At 41.6% G+C, this 18243-nt stretch overlaps 1 protein-coding gene across 9 annotated transcripts in view; it reads right to left on the reverse strand.

Moving 5' to 3' along the window:
• Nucleotides 1-10563: 10563 nt before the first annotated feature.
• The window catches only part of klf12b (Kruppel like factor 12b), a 238229-nt gene continuing 230549 nt past the window's right edge, over nt 10564-18243 (reverse strand). For 8 of the 9 annotated variants that reach the window (XM_068034302.1, XM_068034301.1, XM_068034303.1 and 5 more), the window contains one exon: nt 10564-11412. In XM_068034302.1, the coding sequence (XP_067890403.1) occupies nt 11231-11412 (182 nt within the window). In that variant the 3' untranslated portion in view covers nt 10564-11230. Of the gene's footprint in view, nt 11413-16263; nt 16401-18243 lie in introns of all 9 variants that reach the window. The other variant, XR_010975248.1, reaches the window with a different exon arrangement.

The raw sequence follows: 18243 nt of genomic DNA on the forward strand, positions 1-18243 counted from the left end.
ATGGAGGAGCCCTTTCTCTAACTCACCTGGAATGCCAGCCTTCTGTTTTCTTCATTGCTGGAGGGCCTCCTCTTGACCCTCCGGCTTCAAGAGCACACCCACTGACCTTGATTAGACATCGAGCTTCCCTCTGGTCACTAATTGGCTAATTCAGGAAAAATCACAGCTTGGTGACTGTTACACTGACAGTGCAGGCTTCTGACCCTCATTTGAACATGACGGCCAGTTTCCAAAGCCTGGTGAGAAAATCCTGTCCTGGACCTCTGCTGATGAAATATTTTATCTAGGGGCTGGATTTTCATTCCAGGTTGGGACCCTGATGCCAAGACAATTTCCAGGTCCCAATCCTGTGCCACGTTCACGTGGTTGATGCGATGCTAGTTTCAGATGTAACTGACCTAATTGGGGCAGTGCGAGTGTGGTGCTCAATCAGCAGTGCCAGCCCCGGGAGGGGTAGGAGCAATGTTGTAAGGCAGACGGTAGCTATGACAGGGCTTGCCGTTGGAGCTTACCAAACCCTTAATAGGAAGTGAGTGGGTTCCTGGCTCTCCACTCCTCCGCCCTCTCTTTGAAAATTGCAGCGTGTTCCGGAAGCGTCGGGATCCAGAGACACCGGCCGGAATTTTACGCTGGGCAGACGGGAGCCGGACTCCGACGTAAATATTGGTGCCGATCCTGCTCCCACCCAGCCAGGGGATCCGTCCCGTATTTTACGGATCCCCAGGCTTCAATTGGCTTGAGGCGGGACTTCCACCCACTTGAGGAAGGAGGTCCCGCCTCAGTGAGCTGCCGGCCAATCAGTGGGAGCGGTGGCCACTGCTGAGACTGCAGCCCAGCCGACTGAGGAGGACGCAATGGAACCGGGACAGAAGATAAGTTTGGGCAGCCTCACCAGGGGAATTGGTCATGCCCTGGTGAGGCTAGGGTGGTCATTTGGGGGGAGTGGGGCGTCTTGGATCCCGGGGTTGGGTTGGGAGGCGGAGGCGGCCGTCAATCGGGCACCCTGCGCATGGTTGCCAGGACCCCCGGGGTGAAGAAAGGCCGACAGCTATAGCTGGGTGGCCTTTCACGTCCCCGGCTCACCTGCTTGCCATGGAGGCGGGCGAGGGCCCTTAAGTGGCCGTTACGTGGCCACTTAAGGGTCTTGATTGGCCTTGGGTGGGCGGGCCGCTTCTCACACCCCCCTGCCGGACCTCCGTAAACTTGGTCGGAGGCGGAATTGGGGCGGTTAGGCCTCCCAGAGCCTGTTGCTCAATTTTACGCCGCCCCCCCCATGCCATCATCTGACCCGCTGGGGCGGCGTAAAATTCCGGCCACCTTCCGGGAATGCAGTCCAATCCGCGCCCGTACTTGCCCCCCAAAGCACTTTGAAAATTTAGCCCTAAGGCACTGCTCCTGCATTAAAAAGCTCTGGAATATAAAGCTGCTTAATTTTCCTTTTTGCATTTATCGTCTGTTTCATTTTATGTTAAGATATGAATCTTCACTCTGCTGTCATTATAACACAGATGGTTAGCTCCCAAGAATTACATTATAACAAGGGTGGATTGTTTGCTACTGGGCAAGAGAAGCAGAATCGCTTGCTTTTATCCAAGCTGCTAAATGCACACTCATGGACTGCGAAGATACAAATAAATATCTTCGAACAGATTGAAAAAGAGAAATGAGAGATGGGCTTCCCAGGAACAGTGGAAGGATCGGCTATTGGGCTTTTGAGTAATAAATTTGACTGGGAGAATAATTGATGTGTAAAAAACCTTTGATCAAGCAATTTAAAAAAAAAACCTTTACGGCTTCAATTTTATTTGTTATCATTAATTGTTTCATGTTAGTTTTATTTGCTTTATGACACAGAAACTTGAATACCATCTTAAAAATAATATTTTAGTGACTTCAAAATGATTCCGTCATCTAGCCAGCAATGGGTACAGTTTAGCAGGTATTACTGTAACTCAGTGGAACATGCATTTTTATTGGGTACTGCTCAAATGTTTGCAAAAAGATGAGATCATTCAAAAAGCAATGAAAATAGGAAGCTACACATAGGCATGTATATGTCACTGTAATCTTGCAGTAAAGTGGGACTACGAAATCGAAAACTGAAGTATTGAAATTGTGACATTTGAGTCACATTATCAACCCATTAAATTGTACATTCAATGAATGTAAGGCTTGAACCTCCTCTACCCTACTGAGAAAACCATGCCAATGTTAAAACTTTTCACAAAGAGTGATCCTGACAATCTGCCCTAAATTGTCCTTTTGGAACTTTTAACCTATAGCGCCGTATTCTGATATCCTGCCATTCTTTCAAGCAGTGTTCTGTATTTATCTTGTGTACGTCTAAAAGATCAGTCACTCCTTTTTAAGGTTAAAGAACCCCACTTGCCCAGTCTTCCCTCACAACTCAATCTAAGGATGAGTCTTGTGGCTTTTCTTTGCGCCATCACTATGACTTGATTGCTTCCTCTGTGTCTTGACGACCAAGCATTAAATCACTGCTCAATATGTGAACAGAACCAAAATACTGTGGATGCTAGAAATCCGAAATAAAAAACGAAAAGACGAAAGGTCTTCAATCTGAAACATTAACTGTTTCTCTCTCCATTCCTTTCAACTTCACCTTTATGTATTTTTAAACATTCATTGTGCATGTATGGCATACATGCTCCCTTGTAATGACCTTGCACTTGTCCATATAGAATTTCGACCACAATTATTTTACTCATTTGCAGATTTTAAGGCTAATTCCCTGTTAATGCAGTTTGGAAGTTGTCCTTATCAACAATAGGCAAGGCCCATGGAATCAGGTTGGTTGGTTTCAGTACACTTGATGCAAGTAGCGAGTGTGTGGAAGGCTGGGTTCAACCTCCCCATGCCCCATTGAAAACAGTGTAAACAGCATCTGAGTAGTTTGAGCAATCATTGTCTATGGGTGAGAATACACGCAACACTTCTGTGAGTCTCCAGTTTCCTTTTGTTACGGACAAGTGCTAGATGTTAGGGATGGCTCCCTCTTTTTCACCTCTTGACTGACCAAAGACAATTGGCTGAATTTTACAGACACCCCCACATCGGGGGTTGTGGCATTGGGGAATGGTGGGGGGTGGTGCAGAAAATGCCTCCGGCAGACGCTTGCCCCGGGCTTCGATGCCGGGAAGGCCCGACCTGACATTGCCGTTGGCAGAGAGGCCTAGTGGCGGCCCCCCGCCACTCGGTGATGAAAGCCAAATTTACATATATAAAATAATTTAAACAAATTAATAAATAACCTACCCACTCCCGCCGTCTGTTCCGTATTGATATTAATATCAGTGGCCGGCACTCCTGTGCCTTTGGATCCCCATCGGGGATCTGTGGTGGAGCACTGGTGGGAAGGGGGCAGCAGGTAAGTTTTCCAGTGTGGGGAGGGGGCTTGGGAAGTAGGTCAAACTAATCTGATTGGTGTAGGGGAAGGTGGGAAGGGGTAAAGATTAAAGTTTATGAACTTTGTGGGGGGGGGGGGGAAGGTCAGGTGGGCAGGGGAAGTGCTTTGGGGGGAGAGGGCAAGTAACGCATTGCATGGTTATTGGAGGGGGGGTGGGAGAGGGGCAAATTTAATGCTTTTAAAAATTTTGGTGACCTCTTTCTTTAAATATTTAAATTAAATGGAAGGGCTCAAAGCCCTTTAAAAATGATGACCATTTAAATCAGCCGGATTGTTTAATATCGCAGCGGATCTGCGATGTGTGGTTTGCATGGGCGGACCACCAATGCTTATGCCAAAATCAGCGACGGAAATATAAAATGCAGCCCAATTTTTTTTAAAAAGTATTTTAACACCTGAGTGTTGTAATTGTCAAGAACAGACAAATGACAGGTTCTCTCGTAAGTTTTAAAGGAAAGATAAATGTTTATTGTACAACACCAAATATATACGCAACCATATCCATTCTCTCACTCCTACAGACACACACATACACCAAAGAAAAGATAGAGATTATAAAATAAAATGCATTTAGGACTTACGACTTTAAGTGTTCTCTGTTACACTTGCTTTTCCCCAGGGTGAAGCCTTGAAACGGTGCAGGCCTGTAATCTTTTTCTTGTTCATTGAAGAAAAAACTTGGGAGGTTTAGGAGGACAGATGTGACGTTACAGATTTCTCTTGTTATATTCCAGTTAACATTCCATGGCGAAACCCTGGTACAATTTCTCAGGTGGGGAGTTCAAGGCCAACTCCAGTCTCTGTCTATATGTAGCTTAGAAGCTGGTGGTATTAGGCAGGGTACTTTCTCTTCAATGGCACGGATGTTTTTCTCTCTGTCTTTGTCTGCCCAGAATATACCTTTATGAAAACTCTTTATCAGAAACCCAGTTTCTGTCATGCCTCCAGAGTTTCTCTTCCATTGAATTCATAAATAGTTTCTGATGGTTAGGCCATGGTCAGACAATGGAGTTCGGGTGTCATTCAATCACATAGCATCGACATAAAGTCAAGCTTTTCATGCCCATTCTCTGGAATTCAAGCTTGGAGTCAAAATGTTTGCCACAGTATTGTTAACCCAATATTAGTTGGAGAGATACAGCCATTACCATAGAAAAGGCCATTTGCATCTTAATGACTTCTCAAAGATATGTCCAGAAAGATCATTTATATTTTAATAACTTTGCCAAGACTTTTCCAGACATGAAAATTAGCTCAGGGTTCTTGCACTTTTATGTGTATTGGCAGGAAAGGAAAAGTCACCTGACCTCTCAACTCCATTTTGTTTTACAGGAAAAGTGTCCATTTCGGGTTTATAGTTCATAAGTTCATATTGTGTGAACGCGACACTTTGTTCCACTATTGGTGGCCCACCTTCAGCTGCTTAGGTTCTCAAATTCCCTCCCTAAACCTTTCTGCCTCCCTTACTCTTGCTCTCCCTTGAAGACAATCCTTAAAACTTGCCTCTTTGACCAATCTTCTGATCACCTGTCCTAATATCTCCACATGGCTCAGTATAATATTTTGTCGAATAAATCTTCTGTGAAGTGTCATGGATTGTTTCACTTCATTAACGGTGGAAGTTGTTGTTGAGTAAAAGAAAGCCTTGGCCTTTACTAAGTTGGAGCTGCAGGATTGTTGCCAGAGCATTGCTGATGTGGTAACATTCTGTGGGCTCAGTGCTCGTGGCAAGCACATTAAAGACCTTCTTTTTTTCAGTAAGCATCATCTATTGAAGCCTATCTTCACACTCTTCCTCAACTCTGAAAACATTTTGAAGATTTGCTCCTTGGACCTGTGATCGTGAGTAGCTGCATTTACTCTGCTGCCTCCTGCCATCCCTGCTGCACAGTTACTCCAATAAAAGGATTGCGCTCTGCAGCAAAATGGCTGCTTCCCTGAGCACAGTCTACTTCAGCAGGGCTTCCAGTGAAGTGGGCAACTGCTCCAGTCATCTTCATTTCAGATTCCATCTCTGTGCTCCTCACCCCCCCCCCCCCCCGCCCCGCCCCGCCACCCACTCCCCAGTGACACAGCACTCCCTGCGAACCTGGATAACAGATAGGAAATGTAGGCAAATTATTTAAATTAGCCGACCTTGCTGAAATCAGAAAGGTTGGCCATCCCCGTAACCTTGGCTGCATTTGCCTGGGCCAGATGTCTGAGACATTTTTCGAAATTGTCGTTCTGATCATGAAATCATCCTCATCTCCAACTCCTTCCTTTGCTTACGCTGGTTTATTTTGAAAGCAACACATCAGTAATGATTAGTAGGAAATTAACAGGATGGGCAGTGACCCTAGAGTTTCTCTGAATTCTTGAGACCAGCATTATTCAGAACGTAGCTTGCTAGGAAGTATTAGCTGTGCATGGTTGTTTCCTTCTGCTACTGGTGTGTAGCACAAGCTTGTTCTTTGCAGCATAGTAATCCATCACAGTAGTAGATTCTGTTGCAACAGAACTCGGATATGTCTGCCTTGGAGGCTTTCATCAAGTTGCTACAGGTTTTGTGCTTGTATGTGTCCTTGTTCCTGGTGTTTTTTTTCAGTCTGCATTAGAATATTTCCCTGCTATCTATCCATGTAGCAGAGTATTTATACTTTGCTTACTTGCTGTGTCCATTATTTTGCTATTTTAGTTCTCTACTGTAAAGTTACTGTGCTCTTTAGGCCTATTTGTTCATGTGACAGAATTTGATTTTGTGTGAGATTAACTCTTTTAAACAGTCTTCCAGATAACTGATCTTCCTCCAATCCTTTTTTTAACATTACTTTCAAACTACCAAGCAGTAACAATAAACTTGCATTTCAATAGTGCTTTTCAAAACCTCAATGTCCCAAAGAGCTTTATAGCCAATGATATACTTTTGAAGTGCAGTCGCTGTTGTAATGTAGGATCATGGCAGCCAATTTGCACACAGGAAGCTTCCAGAAATAGCAATGAGATAATACCAGATAATTGATTTTGGTGATTTTGATTGACGGATAAAAATTGACCAGGACACCAGGAAGAACTCCCCAGCTGCTCTTCATAATAGTGCCATGGGATCCTTTACATCCATCTCGGTTTTGTGCCATATCTGAAAGTAAGTACTGCAGATGTTGGCAATCTGTAAGTGAAATAAACACACAAAATGTTGGAAACACTCAGCAGATCAGGCAGCATCTGTGAGAGAGAAACACAGTTACTGTTTCAGGTTGATGACATTACATCAGAAACAGCGGATGGAATTTTTCCAGTCCCATGGAAATGGAGTTGGAGGCAGGAGGGCCTGGAAAGTAGAGGGGGAGCCACATCAGGATGCATTCCCAGTGCCAGGGAAGTTTCCCTCCGTAAACTTGAGCTCATCCAAAACTCTACTGCCCATTCCAGGTTCGCACCAAGTTCCATTCACCTATCACCCCTTTGCCTGCTGACTTACATTGACTCCTCAGTTAAGCAACGCTTTGATTTTTAAAATTCTCTCCATGGTCTCATCCTCTCCTTATCTTTGTAACCTCCTCAGGCCCTACAATCCTCTGAGATATCTGTGCTCCTCCAATTCTGCATCTTGACCATAACCAATTTTAATCGCTCCACCATTGGTGACAGTGCCTTCAGCTGCCAAGGCCCTAAGCTCTGGAGTTCCCTCCCTAAACCTGTCTGTTTCTCTTTTTCTCTTTCCTCCTTTAAGACACTCCTGAAAACCTACCTCTCTGACATATCTTTTGGTCATCTACCCTAATATCTCCTTATGTGGCTTGGTGTCAAATTTTGTTTGATAAAGCTCCTGTGAAGTGCCTTGGGACATTTTACAATGTTAAAGGTTCTGTATAAATATGAGCTGTTGTTGTTTTACATAAATTATCAGAACCTGATTACATTAGTCTAAGTGCTTGGGAGCTTTTCTCCATGCAGATCACCATAGTGATGTAGCTGTGGTACCACAATAATGTAGAAAAGAGTTACCCTTTGCTGCAGATAACTAGGATGATCACTGTGGAGCAGAACATTTAAAAATGTCTCTTTGTTGTAGGATGCACTCTGAATCAATGGTGCCACTTGTACTAACTCCCTTTCTGACATATACAAACTTTCAGAAGCTCCATCTATTGTTTAAACCTCTTCCCGATTGTAGAAACAATACAGTACACCTTCTGCAATATACCCTTCACCAGAACATATATTTCAAAGAGCAAATGGCACATTTACTATTCTCCTATGCCCAGAACGAACATTTTTTAAAAAGTGTTTAAAGAATGAATGGCCCATGTCAGTTGAGCATTCAATGTGCTTCCAAAATGTATGTTTAATTCCACATGAATTTTTCAATATTCCTGCAATCTGTTCTGACTCTCCCAAGACTTAATTTTATTTGTTACATACAAAAGCAACTTTATTTAACCTTCATGCCTCCATTCATATTTCAGGTAATTACAAATGCATACGTGTAAAGATGTGTACTATAGTTCTTCAATTCACAGCTCAGCTCATATGAAAGTTGAATACAGAAATGCGAAGCACTGACGGAGAATATTCGGGACACATGGAAAACTATACACTTGTTCATTTATGTCTTTCAAACCGGGGCAAAACAGAACATCCTCTCACAGAATTTCATTACAGGGACTCCCTTTACATTTTTGGGTGATACCATCATTTTACAGTAAGATGAAAAGCTCTGGATATATTTACAATACATACATTGTACATAAATACAAGAACAACACTTAGATAAATGTTAGTAAACGTGTCACATACTTATTGCCTGAACTAAATAGTGTACAAAGACCAAGAAAAGAAAATCATCTTCAGAAGATTCAAAAATCAGATTTATTCCTAAAGAAGAAAACACTGGGGTTTAAAAACTATTGCAGGATAATTTCCAAGTCCTTTCATAAATCAGCCAATTCATATTTTTTGTTTGTGAAATTCACCTGGTGCACTTTAGAACTAAAATTAGAAGACTTCCAATTTAGTTTCTGCCCACCATTATTTACAGTCTATGTAAAACTATGACTCTTAAAATACTTTGAACTCTCACATATAATACATTATATTTAAAATAGATGTCCTAACTAGTACAGTAAAATATCAGAATGGTTTTTGAGAGTTTGGATGTTAATCCCTGTATAAATCTCATTTCTTAACTGAGGCTAATTCAAAGTGCAAGACGTTGTGTCTTTGTGGCTTCCAATGGAGCTGGTAATTTTTAAGGACAGTATCCATCTTCAAGGAATCAGACCTTCATCTCGTGGACTTTAAGGTGCAACTTTAACCCCTTGCCTTCAAAGATTTTTTTTTTTTGCTGTACAAAACGCAAGGTTATAGGATAATTTTTGTTTTGTTACTAAGCTCAGTTATGAGGTTGACGCATATTTTATGAAACACTTACAGTTTAATTAAGGTATTTTATTAATATACGTGGTATGGATACTTTGATAGTTTCACAAGATAGGCTGCCATTGAGGCAACCTGTAATTTGAAGTGAGAGAACTAAGATGTTATAGACAATGGCTCTGTTTCTTACAGTGTGTGCTTCAGTCAGGTTCATCATGAAGGCCAACAGTTTACTCCTTGTAGAATACTGCCCTGTGAGGGGGGAGGGAGTTTAATACTTTCAACATTATTGACAGTTTGTGCAACACAAGAATGAACTCAGCACTGTTAGTATTCCAATTTCACATTTGTACAAACATGTTATCTTGACAAGAAGACAAGTATAAATCAGCATATCAGAAGAAAGACACCTCCGACTCCCCTTTTCTTCTTCATGTGATATAATGTCACATTAATCGGGTTAGAGATGCTACTGGCAGGCTTCAAATATCAATAAGAACAGCTCTGTGCGGCGTTTATCAGTTTTTTTCAATTTTGATTCTTTTTTCACTAGAAATATTGCTGTCTTAAAGCAGATGAGTGGAATGAACTGTCATCTACTGTGCATATGATTTTAAAAAGTAGATTTTGAACTAGTCAAGAAAATATGGATCAATGCTTACAGAAAACACGTGGTTTCCCCAACAGTGAGGTGAAAGAGTTTAACTGTGACTGTGTGATTAAGACAGTGATCGCTTAAAAAAAGACCTACTTTATGCAAGTACAACATTATCATCGGTTGCTGTAACTGAAACCCAGCAAAATGGACTGTAACTCTTAACTAATAAATTATTGTTGGCTGTTTCCCTGTTAAGGAAAAAGGAATCTAATTCATGCACTTCTAATTTGTACTGCAATACACTGCAATATAAAACTCTTAGTAATGATTGATGGTCTAGAGAGCTGTAGCAAGTTCTTCACTGGTAGTCTTAAGCAATGATTAACTAATGAACTTCTCATTTTCTCCCCATCATTTCTGCTTGTCATCTGCAGAACCTCTTCCTATTTTCACCTTGCATTTCATGTCGTGGAGTAAGTGATCTAATGGATGGTGCCAGCAACTAAGAAATGAGGAAATTCATGATTCAAATGCCACAGTTGTGAAAGATGATATGGCAGTAGATGTGTTAAACAGCACACCAATAGCATCAATGAAAGTCCAACAAATAGAAAGGCATTAGATTCTACACGTAGAACAGGATTATGCTATATGTTGCCCCTACTATTATTCTTGGAGACCAATGTAACACTGCACTTAATGGTAAATTTGCTTTTGAATAATGGATCAATATGATAGCTCCATTTTTATGCCATAGTTCTGCAAGATGATATTTGCCGATGGAAACACAATTAAAAAGAAATAAGGCTTCGGGTATTTATGATAGTCCATTGAATGTGATTAAAACTACTATATACCTACAGACTCCTAACAGAACCAATAACCCACTGCCTGAAAAAAAACTCCATGTTCCTAATTTGCACATAGGGTGGTGCGTTAATACATTTTTCTGACACTATATGGTACACCCTTACATAATTCAAAGAAAAATAAAACAGGACCAATACGGTTCCAGTGAGAAGTGCACAATCCCTGGTGAGTGCGGTCGTGCAGGTGGCAGGATACTTGAACAAGCATAAGCACCAAGTTATAGTGTACTATGGTGTATAACAAGTTACTGAAGCCGTACTGCCTCTATTTTCCCCCACCACCCTCTTCCCCCCCCCCCCCCCCAGTTTATTTATGCAACCCAGTAGTGATCACTGCAGCCTAGTAATTCTTCAACTAAAGGAGGGTTTGATTGATTCTATTGCAGAATAATGACCATCATGATCCATGACACTGCTACTGACATGTAATTCAATTCATTAATTATGGACTGTATTATCCTCCATGCACTGATTTTTAGGGCATGGGATTACAGTCGAGGAAAATATCATTAAGCCTTTATTCTCTCTTGTTTCTTTTCATTTTTCAAATGAGGTCTGTACAAGGCAGAGCTTTCTGAACTCATACAAAAAAAAGAAAGAGAAATGATAGCTTAAATTATGTTCTGAACTAACATTTAACACTAAATATCAGCCTGTTGCTGTAGGTTTATCCAGTAGTTGAAGAATTGTAGTAAAGACAAATTGATTTAAAATGAGAACTATTTAAAAAATGCACCAACTCATTACGAATAACCTTGGACAAGAACATAGGCCAAACTGAAATAATCTGAATTGCCAAATCACTGACAGTCAGCTTTGCTGTCAGCAGCAGGAAAGATTAGAGTGTTCTTTATCTTTTTCTCCTTCTGGACAATTGGAGATGTCTCCTCGATCAATACTCTTGATAATTCAGCCCAGCTGAATTCTGGGGTTTGGAAGAGATCCTGCTCTGATGCCCCACTGTTCTTCAAAACACCTTCAAACAAGCATGTGTCTTCGACGATGCAGTGCCAGGTGATCTGAGCGTGAGAAACTGCGGTCACAGTCTGCACACTTGAAGGGTTTTACCCCTGTGTGCTTGCGGTAGTGCCTTGTCAGCTCATCTGAACGAGCAAATTTCCACGTACAGCCTTCCCATGTGCATTTGTAAGGTTTTTCACCTAAATATAAAACATAACAGAGCGTGTGAGTTAAAATTAATGGCAATATTTTCTGATAATATGGAACTCCATGTTTGAATCCCTCCAATCAGGTTTCCGTCCGTGCGACAGAAATGAAACAAATCAAAATCGCAAATGGCATCCTATGTGACTGGGGCAAAGGTAAACTTTCCCTACTTGTCCTTCCGGACCTGTGTGCAGCCTTTAACATGGCTGACCACATTATACTTCTCCAACTCCTCTCCACTATCATCTGTTCTGATGAAACCTGAAAGATTAACTCTCTTTCTCTCTCCACGGATGCTACCAGAGTTTTTCCAGCATTTTCTGTTTGTATTCCCGATTTCCAGCATCCACAGTATTTTGCTGCTGCCCTCCGCTGTTGTCCAGCAGGGTGGGACTGTTCTCGCCTGGTTCCATTCTTATCTATTTAATCATAGCCAGGGTATCACTTGCAATGGTTTCTCTTCCTGCTCCTGCACTGTTAGCTCCAATGTCACCCAAGTATCTATCCTTGGCCCCTCCTATTTCTCATCTATATGTTGCCCCTTGGCGACATCATCTGAAAGCACAGTATTAGTTTTCACATGTACACTGACAACACCACCACCTATCTCAATTCCCTTACTGTTGTTAAATCATCAGACTGCCTATCCGACATCCAGTACTGGATGAGCAGAAATTGCCTCCAACTAAGTATTGGGAAGATTGAAGCCGTTGTTTTCGATCCTCGCTCCAATGTCCATTCTCTAGCTACCAACTCCATCCCTTTTTCTGGCAACAGTCTGAGATTAAGCCAGTCTGTTCACAGCCTTGGTGACGCATTTGACCCAAGATGAGCTTCCAATCTCATATTTGTGCCATCACTAAGATCGCCTATTTCCACCTCTGTAACATTGCCCGACTTCACCCCTGTCTCAGCTCATCTGCTGCTGAAACCCTCATTCATGCCTTAGTTACTTCTGGACTTGACTATTCCAATGCACTCCTGGCTGGTCTCCCTCATTCTACTCGCCGTAAGATTGAGGTCATCCAAAGTACTGCTGCCCATGTCTTAACTCACATCAAATCCCATACACCAATCATCCCTGTGCTTGCTGACTTATGTTGGATCCTGGGCAACGTCTTGATTTCAAAATTCTCATCTTTGTTTTCAAATTCCTCCATTGCCTTACACCTCCCTATCTCTGTAATCTTCTCCAGCCCCACAACCCTCTGAGATATCTGCACTCCTCTAATTCTGGCTTCTTGAATATCCCTGATTTTAATCACTCCATCATTGGTGGCCGTACCTTCAGTTGCCTAGGCCTTAAGCTCTGGAATACCCTCCCTAAACCTGTCCACCTCTCTACCTCACTTTCCTCCTAGAAGACCTCCTCCTTAAAACCTATCTCTTTGACCAAGCTTTTGGTCATCTGAACTAATGTCTCCTCGTGTGGCTCACTTTTTCTGTTTTATAATGCTCTTGTGAAGCGTCTTCAGATATTTTATTATGTTAAAGGCACTTTACAAATATAGGTGGTTGTTAATAATATTTGTGCTTATAAAGGTGGCAGCAACTTAAAAAAAAAACAGTTCAGGTATACAACATTACTACCGAAAACCATCTCAGTGCAAAATAAAAAAATATTCTATTCACTCTAATATTGAAATCATTATCGGAATATATCATAGAAGAACAACTCATAGAATCATACAACACAGAAGGAGGCCATTTGGACCATCGTGCCTATGCTGGCTCTTTGAAAGAGCTTTCCAATGAGTCCCACTCCCCCGCACATTCTCCATAGCTCTCTATATTCTTCCTCTCCAAGTATTTATCCAATTCCCTTTTGAATGTTTCTGAAATGTTATTGAATTTACTTCCACCACCCTTTCAGGCAGGTCTTCCAGATCATAACAACTTGCTGCATTTCAATAAGAAAATCTCCTTATCTTCCCCTCCGATTCTTTTGCCAATTATTTTCAATCTGTGTCCTCTGGTTACAGTTTCTAGAAAAACTAACACATTTAATTTTCAAAAGACAGGTCAATTAATGGATTACCAAATGCTGCTACAATTCTTAATTCAGAACACAGATCTATTGAACAGGGGTTCTCAACCTTTTTGCTTCTGAGGTCCACCGCCTCCACCCCACCAACTGTGTTCTAATCATTCCATGGAGCCCTGTAACACAATACGAGTATTTTTATAGCTGCTGGATGAAGGCATGGCAGAGCAGAGGCAGCTAATCAGATGATCTCAATCTTAGTGATAAAGAAATCCATAAGCTCCTCCCGCTTGTTGTTGGAGGTGAGGGCACTGAAGATAGTGAGATGGGTTTACAAAGCCTTATGGAGTGAATGGTTTATAGTCCAAAAGCCTATTCATTCATCAACGGAGAGAAGGAAACTATTGTAGATAACATTTTTTCATATATTTGGGTAATCCGCTACCTCGTGCCATTTTTCTTACTATTTTTCACTATTTTATCTCTTCTTCATTCCTCACATGGGCGGTACAGTGGCGCAGTGGTTAGCACCGCAGCCTCACAGCTCCAGTGACCCGGGTTCAATTCTGGGTACTGCCTGTGTGGAGTTTGCAAGTTCTCCCTGTGTCTGCGTGGGTTTCCTCCGGGTGCTCCGGTTTCCTCCCACATGCCAAAGACTTGCAGGTTGATAGGTAAATTGGCCATTATAAATTGCCCCTAGTATAGGTAGGTGGTGGTAGGAATATGGAATTAGTGTAGGATTAGTATAAATGGGTGGTTGATGGTCGGCACAGACTCGGTGGGCCGAAGGGCCTGTTTCAGTGCTGTATCTCTAAAACTAAAAAAAAACTAAAACTAAAACTCATTCCTGCTCCCCATTGATTCAGTTCAACAAACACTAAATTGTCAATCAGTACTGATATTTCTTCACTGGTCTGTGTATTTTACACACTTGAGTGTCCAGATGAGGTTAGCAGCAGTCAGACTGGCTCCTCATGTACGTTTGGCTTTCTACGTGCTGGTGTCGGGTCTTCTGTCTTGTGTGAGCACTCTGTGAGGCCGGGGGCTGAGATCCGTGCCCACACGAGGCAGGAACATGCACATTTTACTTTACCTTTTCCTTTGCTCACCTTTCGGAGCAGGTGAGTGGAGGAAGGGAAAGGAAAGGAGCTCTGTGATGAATACGAAATGCTATTGATATCCAATGTAATTACGACCCCTCTCGCAGTCTGCCAATCCGGTTCTGTTTTGGTCACTGCCAGCTCCTGTGTTCCACCTTTCATCTATTGTTACTGTCACTCGCGCTCCTAACTGTGCAGCCGCTGCATGTTATCTGACAGTAAGGAACCGGGCTGCTGATGATACTGCCGCTGCTCCTGTCGTTGGCCTTGAGCACCTCCCACCCTTTTGCTCTCTGCCAAGTCCTCCTCTCCCTTCTCCCCTGGAACACACAGGCTCCGGATGCCATTCGTGTCCCCCAATTTTGAGACTGTGAACTGGACACATTGAGTCTGATTTTAACTCTGTGCAAGTGGATGGGTTTTGAATGAGTTAAAATTTTGCCCTTTGTGTCTCTAGACAAGAGAATGACCTGCTGGCAGAGATGTTCCAGCAGCCCAAGGAGCTTCTCTGTGGGCCTGTTCTTACTCAGTTGCTGCCGGCTTTGGCAGACACCTTGAAACCTTTTAGTGAATCCCACAGGGGCCCTGGACCGCTGGGTTGAGAACCCCTGCTATTGAGCATGCATTCACTTTTTTATAATGAGTCCCTTGTATTAGATCAGATGTGGAATGTTTGTGTACAGTCAAACCATTTAGAATGATCTATAAACAACACCTTATATTTATATAGCACCTTTAACATAATAAAATGTCCCAAGGTGCTTCACAGGAGCATTATAAAACAAAACATGACACCGAGTCACATAAGGAGATATTAGGGCAGATGATCAAAAGCTTGGCCAAAGAGGTGGGTTTTAACAAATGAAATTGTAGTTGAAATACTAGATTAGGAATAATATTTTTTGCAAAGCTCAGATTATTCAGTGTTCAGTTTTGAATAATTGTAATTGTCTATCCTTAAGGATGGAATTAAATTCCACCATTTCATATTTTATTAAGAATAGAGTAGGATGACAGCATATTAAAGTGTGAAATGGGAAGAATGAATGCTGATTTTGTAATGAGTATTTTCTGCCCTACATTATGAGTGAGCAGAGTGCCTTGTTCGCTGGCTCTTTAAACAACACACTGGGGCTTTCAGAGACTAAGCACAGTAAATGTTCAAACACTTTAGATGCTGAATTGAGTGGGTGGTGTTCTAAATGAACTGGTGGGACACTTTTTCTTTCTAGTTACCCTCTTCTGAGGCATTGTCCACAATGAGTTGGATGTTGCCCTGCTTCTGAGGTGTGGAAGTGGGGTGCATATCTTCACAGAAAGAATTTGTAAAGAAATTGGCAGTCGATCTTCTCAGAGTGCTGCTTGCAATTGCCTCAGAGAAAATAAAGTGTTTCCGAGTCCACTGCAGGTAGATACATAAGTGTTGCCATTACATAAACAAAACAGCACATCAAGCACAGCAAGTTGTGATCTGGAAAGCACTGTCTCATCATTAGGAAGCAGATTCAATAATAACTTTCAAAAGGGAATTGGATAAACACCTGAAGAGAAAAATTAGTAGGACTGCGAGGAAAAGGCTGGGAGTGGGACAAGCTAAACTGCTGTTACAGAGAGCTGGCACAAGCTCAATGGACCGAATGGTCTGCCGTGCTGTAATTATTCTATGATTCTATAAGACGGGGATCATCCATATAGTACATTTTTATAATGAAGTAGAAAACTTTATAAAGCTCTAAAGATGAAACTAATTTGCATCCTACCTTCTTTACCAAAGTACTCAGTGTTGCCAAAAGATTCTGCTTAAATGTTAAAGTTTAAGAATTTTATTTAGAATCTCATTCCAAGGTTAAGGAATTGTGATACTTCTGCTCATGTAATCAATGTTGGTGGTTGAGTGCTGAGTAAAAAAAAAATAGAAAAATGCAAATGGTGCAACCATGGCAAATACCGTGCAAAATATAGAGACCTACTCTGTGTCATCCTAATCCTTTCCCACTCACTAGTATTCTCTTCAGTTGTATCAATGGATATAGTATATCGGGGATGTGTTTTTGCTTTCATAGTGATCTCAGAAAAAAGTTGAAGAGTTTATATTTTCCCACATTTTGATATTTTATACAAAAAATAAATCATTCAAGCTAATTTCACAGCAGGGTGGAGACGGGCGCAAGAGGAGTGGGTGTCATTCTCAGTTATTCTGTTATTGAAAGGAGCAGGTCTTACAGCAAGTCCTGGCCTGTTGTGTGAACTGTCAGTTTTGCTGTCAATTAGAAAAAGATTCTGGATGTTGTAGCTCCAAATGCCCACTGGGGGCAGTAGCTTGATATACCGTGGAGATCTGGAGTTGATGGCGACACGTCTGGCAACCGGCATAAATTCGAGGCTCACATTTCATAACTAGCCCCAGGCCTCTGATTGAAAAGATTATTGCTGACACTCCAAAAGGAGAAAATGATGTTTTTAAGGAAGTTTAATTATTTACTTGTTTTCTTTACATCCTTGCGATATTACAAACCAGACTTCCATTGGTACGTATTCAGGTTGCTGCAAAAATCATGATGGCCACATAATATATAGGACTATATACTGTAAAGTAGCCATTATTCACTAGGCTGGGTTTCTTAATTCATTATTTTAATGCATATGCATGCACTACTTAGGTAACAATTGCAGAATATTCAAGAAGAGCACAGTCCACATCTAAACTGTCAAGCAGAGACTGGCCCAATCAATGGTGAACCATCTGTCTGAGCACATTCAATCTGACAAGGCTGGTGGTGATGGGGAAATAGTTCTATCCTGCTTCACATCATGAGATTTTTGTTTAACTAGTTACATTATCATAATAGAGTAATGTGATTATTTTTGAACTATCTAGTGTTAAGGTTGATGTTGTCTTGTCCTATTTCTACAAACTGAAGGAGATTGAGGGGGTAGGGGAAGAAACATAGGGAGGCTTGCAAGATGCAAGATGGGAATTTGATTTGCAGATCGGACAGGATGTGGAGACATTGTCCTAGAGCTTATCTGATTATGCCTTGTCAAAGCATTCATGGACTTGCAAGAGCCAGAAGAGGTGGGAACATTTGCTGATCAAATAGCTGTGCTCAAAATGATCTATCCTGTATTTGAAAACTTTTTGTCTCAAGGCTTCTTCGTCTGGGTGTGTGTACAGGCAGCCTTTTCTCAATATCTTTGGTTCTTAGATCCCCTACTCCAACCACATATTTCCATGTTGCAGCAGTGAGATGGGGAAAACTGTTATCAACAAAAACTCAAGGGATTGCAGTTACTTCATTGTTCCGACAGCTTAAAACAGTGTGTAAATTAAACGTTTGTATTGTTGGTCACTCTGTTATATGCAGCAGCCTTCTGTGTAATTATAACTCCTGTAGATAAATTTATTTACTAATATTGGCCTGAATCACAAGGTCGTAATTTCTACCTCTGGAAAATTCAAGAATGCATGTTGAGCAACCCATGTAACATTCAGTGGGAAATAACTTAGCAAAAAGGTTGTTGTTATTGCTGCTCCCGATCAGGGGCAACTGGACAAGTACATGAGGGAGAAAGGAATAGAAGGATATGTTGATAGGATGAGATGAAGTAGGTTGGGAGGAGATTCATGTGCAGCATAAACACCAGCACAGATCAATTGGATTGAAGGACCTGTTTCTGTGCTGTAAATTCTATGTAATGTATAAAAGGGTGAAAGTATCTGATCATAGAAAGCATGGGTT

Source organism: Heterodontus francisci, chromosome 6 (assembly GCF_036365525.1).
Source record: "Heterodontus francisci isolate sHetFra1 chromosome 6, sHetFra1.hap1, whole genome shotgun sequence".
In the NCBI taxonomy this organism is placed as follows: domain Eukaryota; kingdom Metazoa; phylum Chordata; class Chondrichthyes; order Heterodontiformes; family Heterodontidae; genus Heterodontus; species Heterodontus francisci.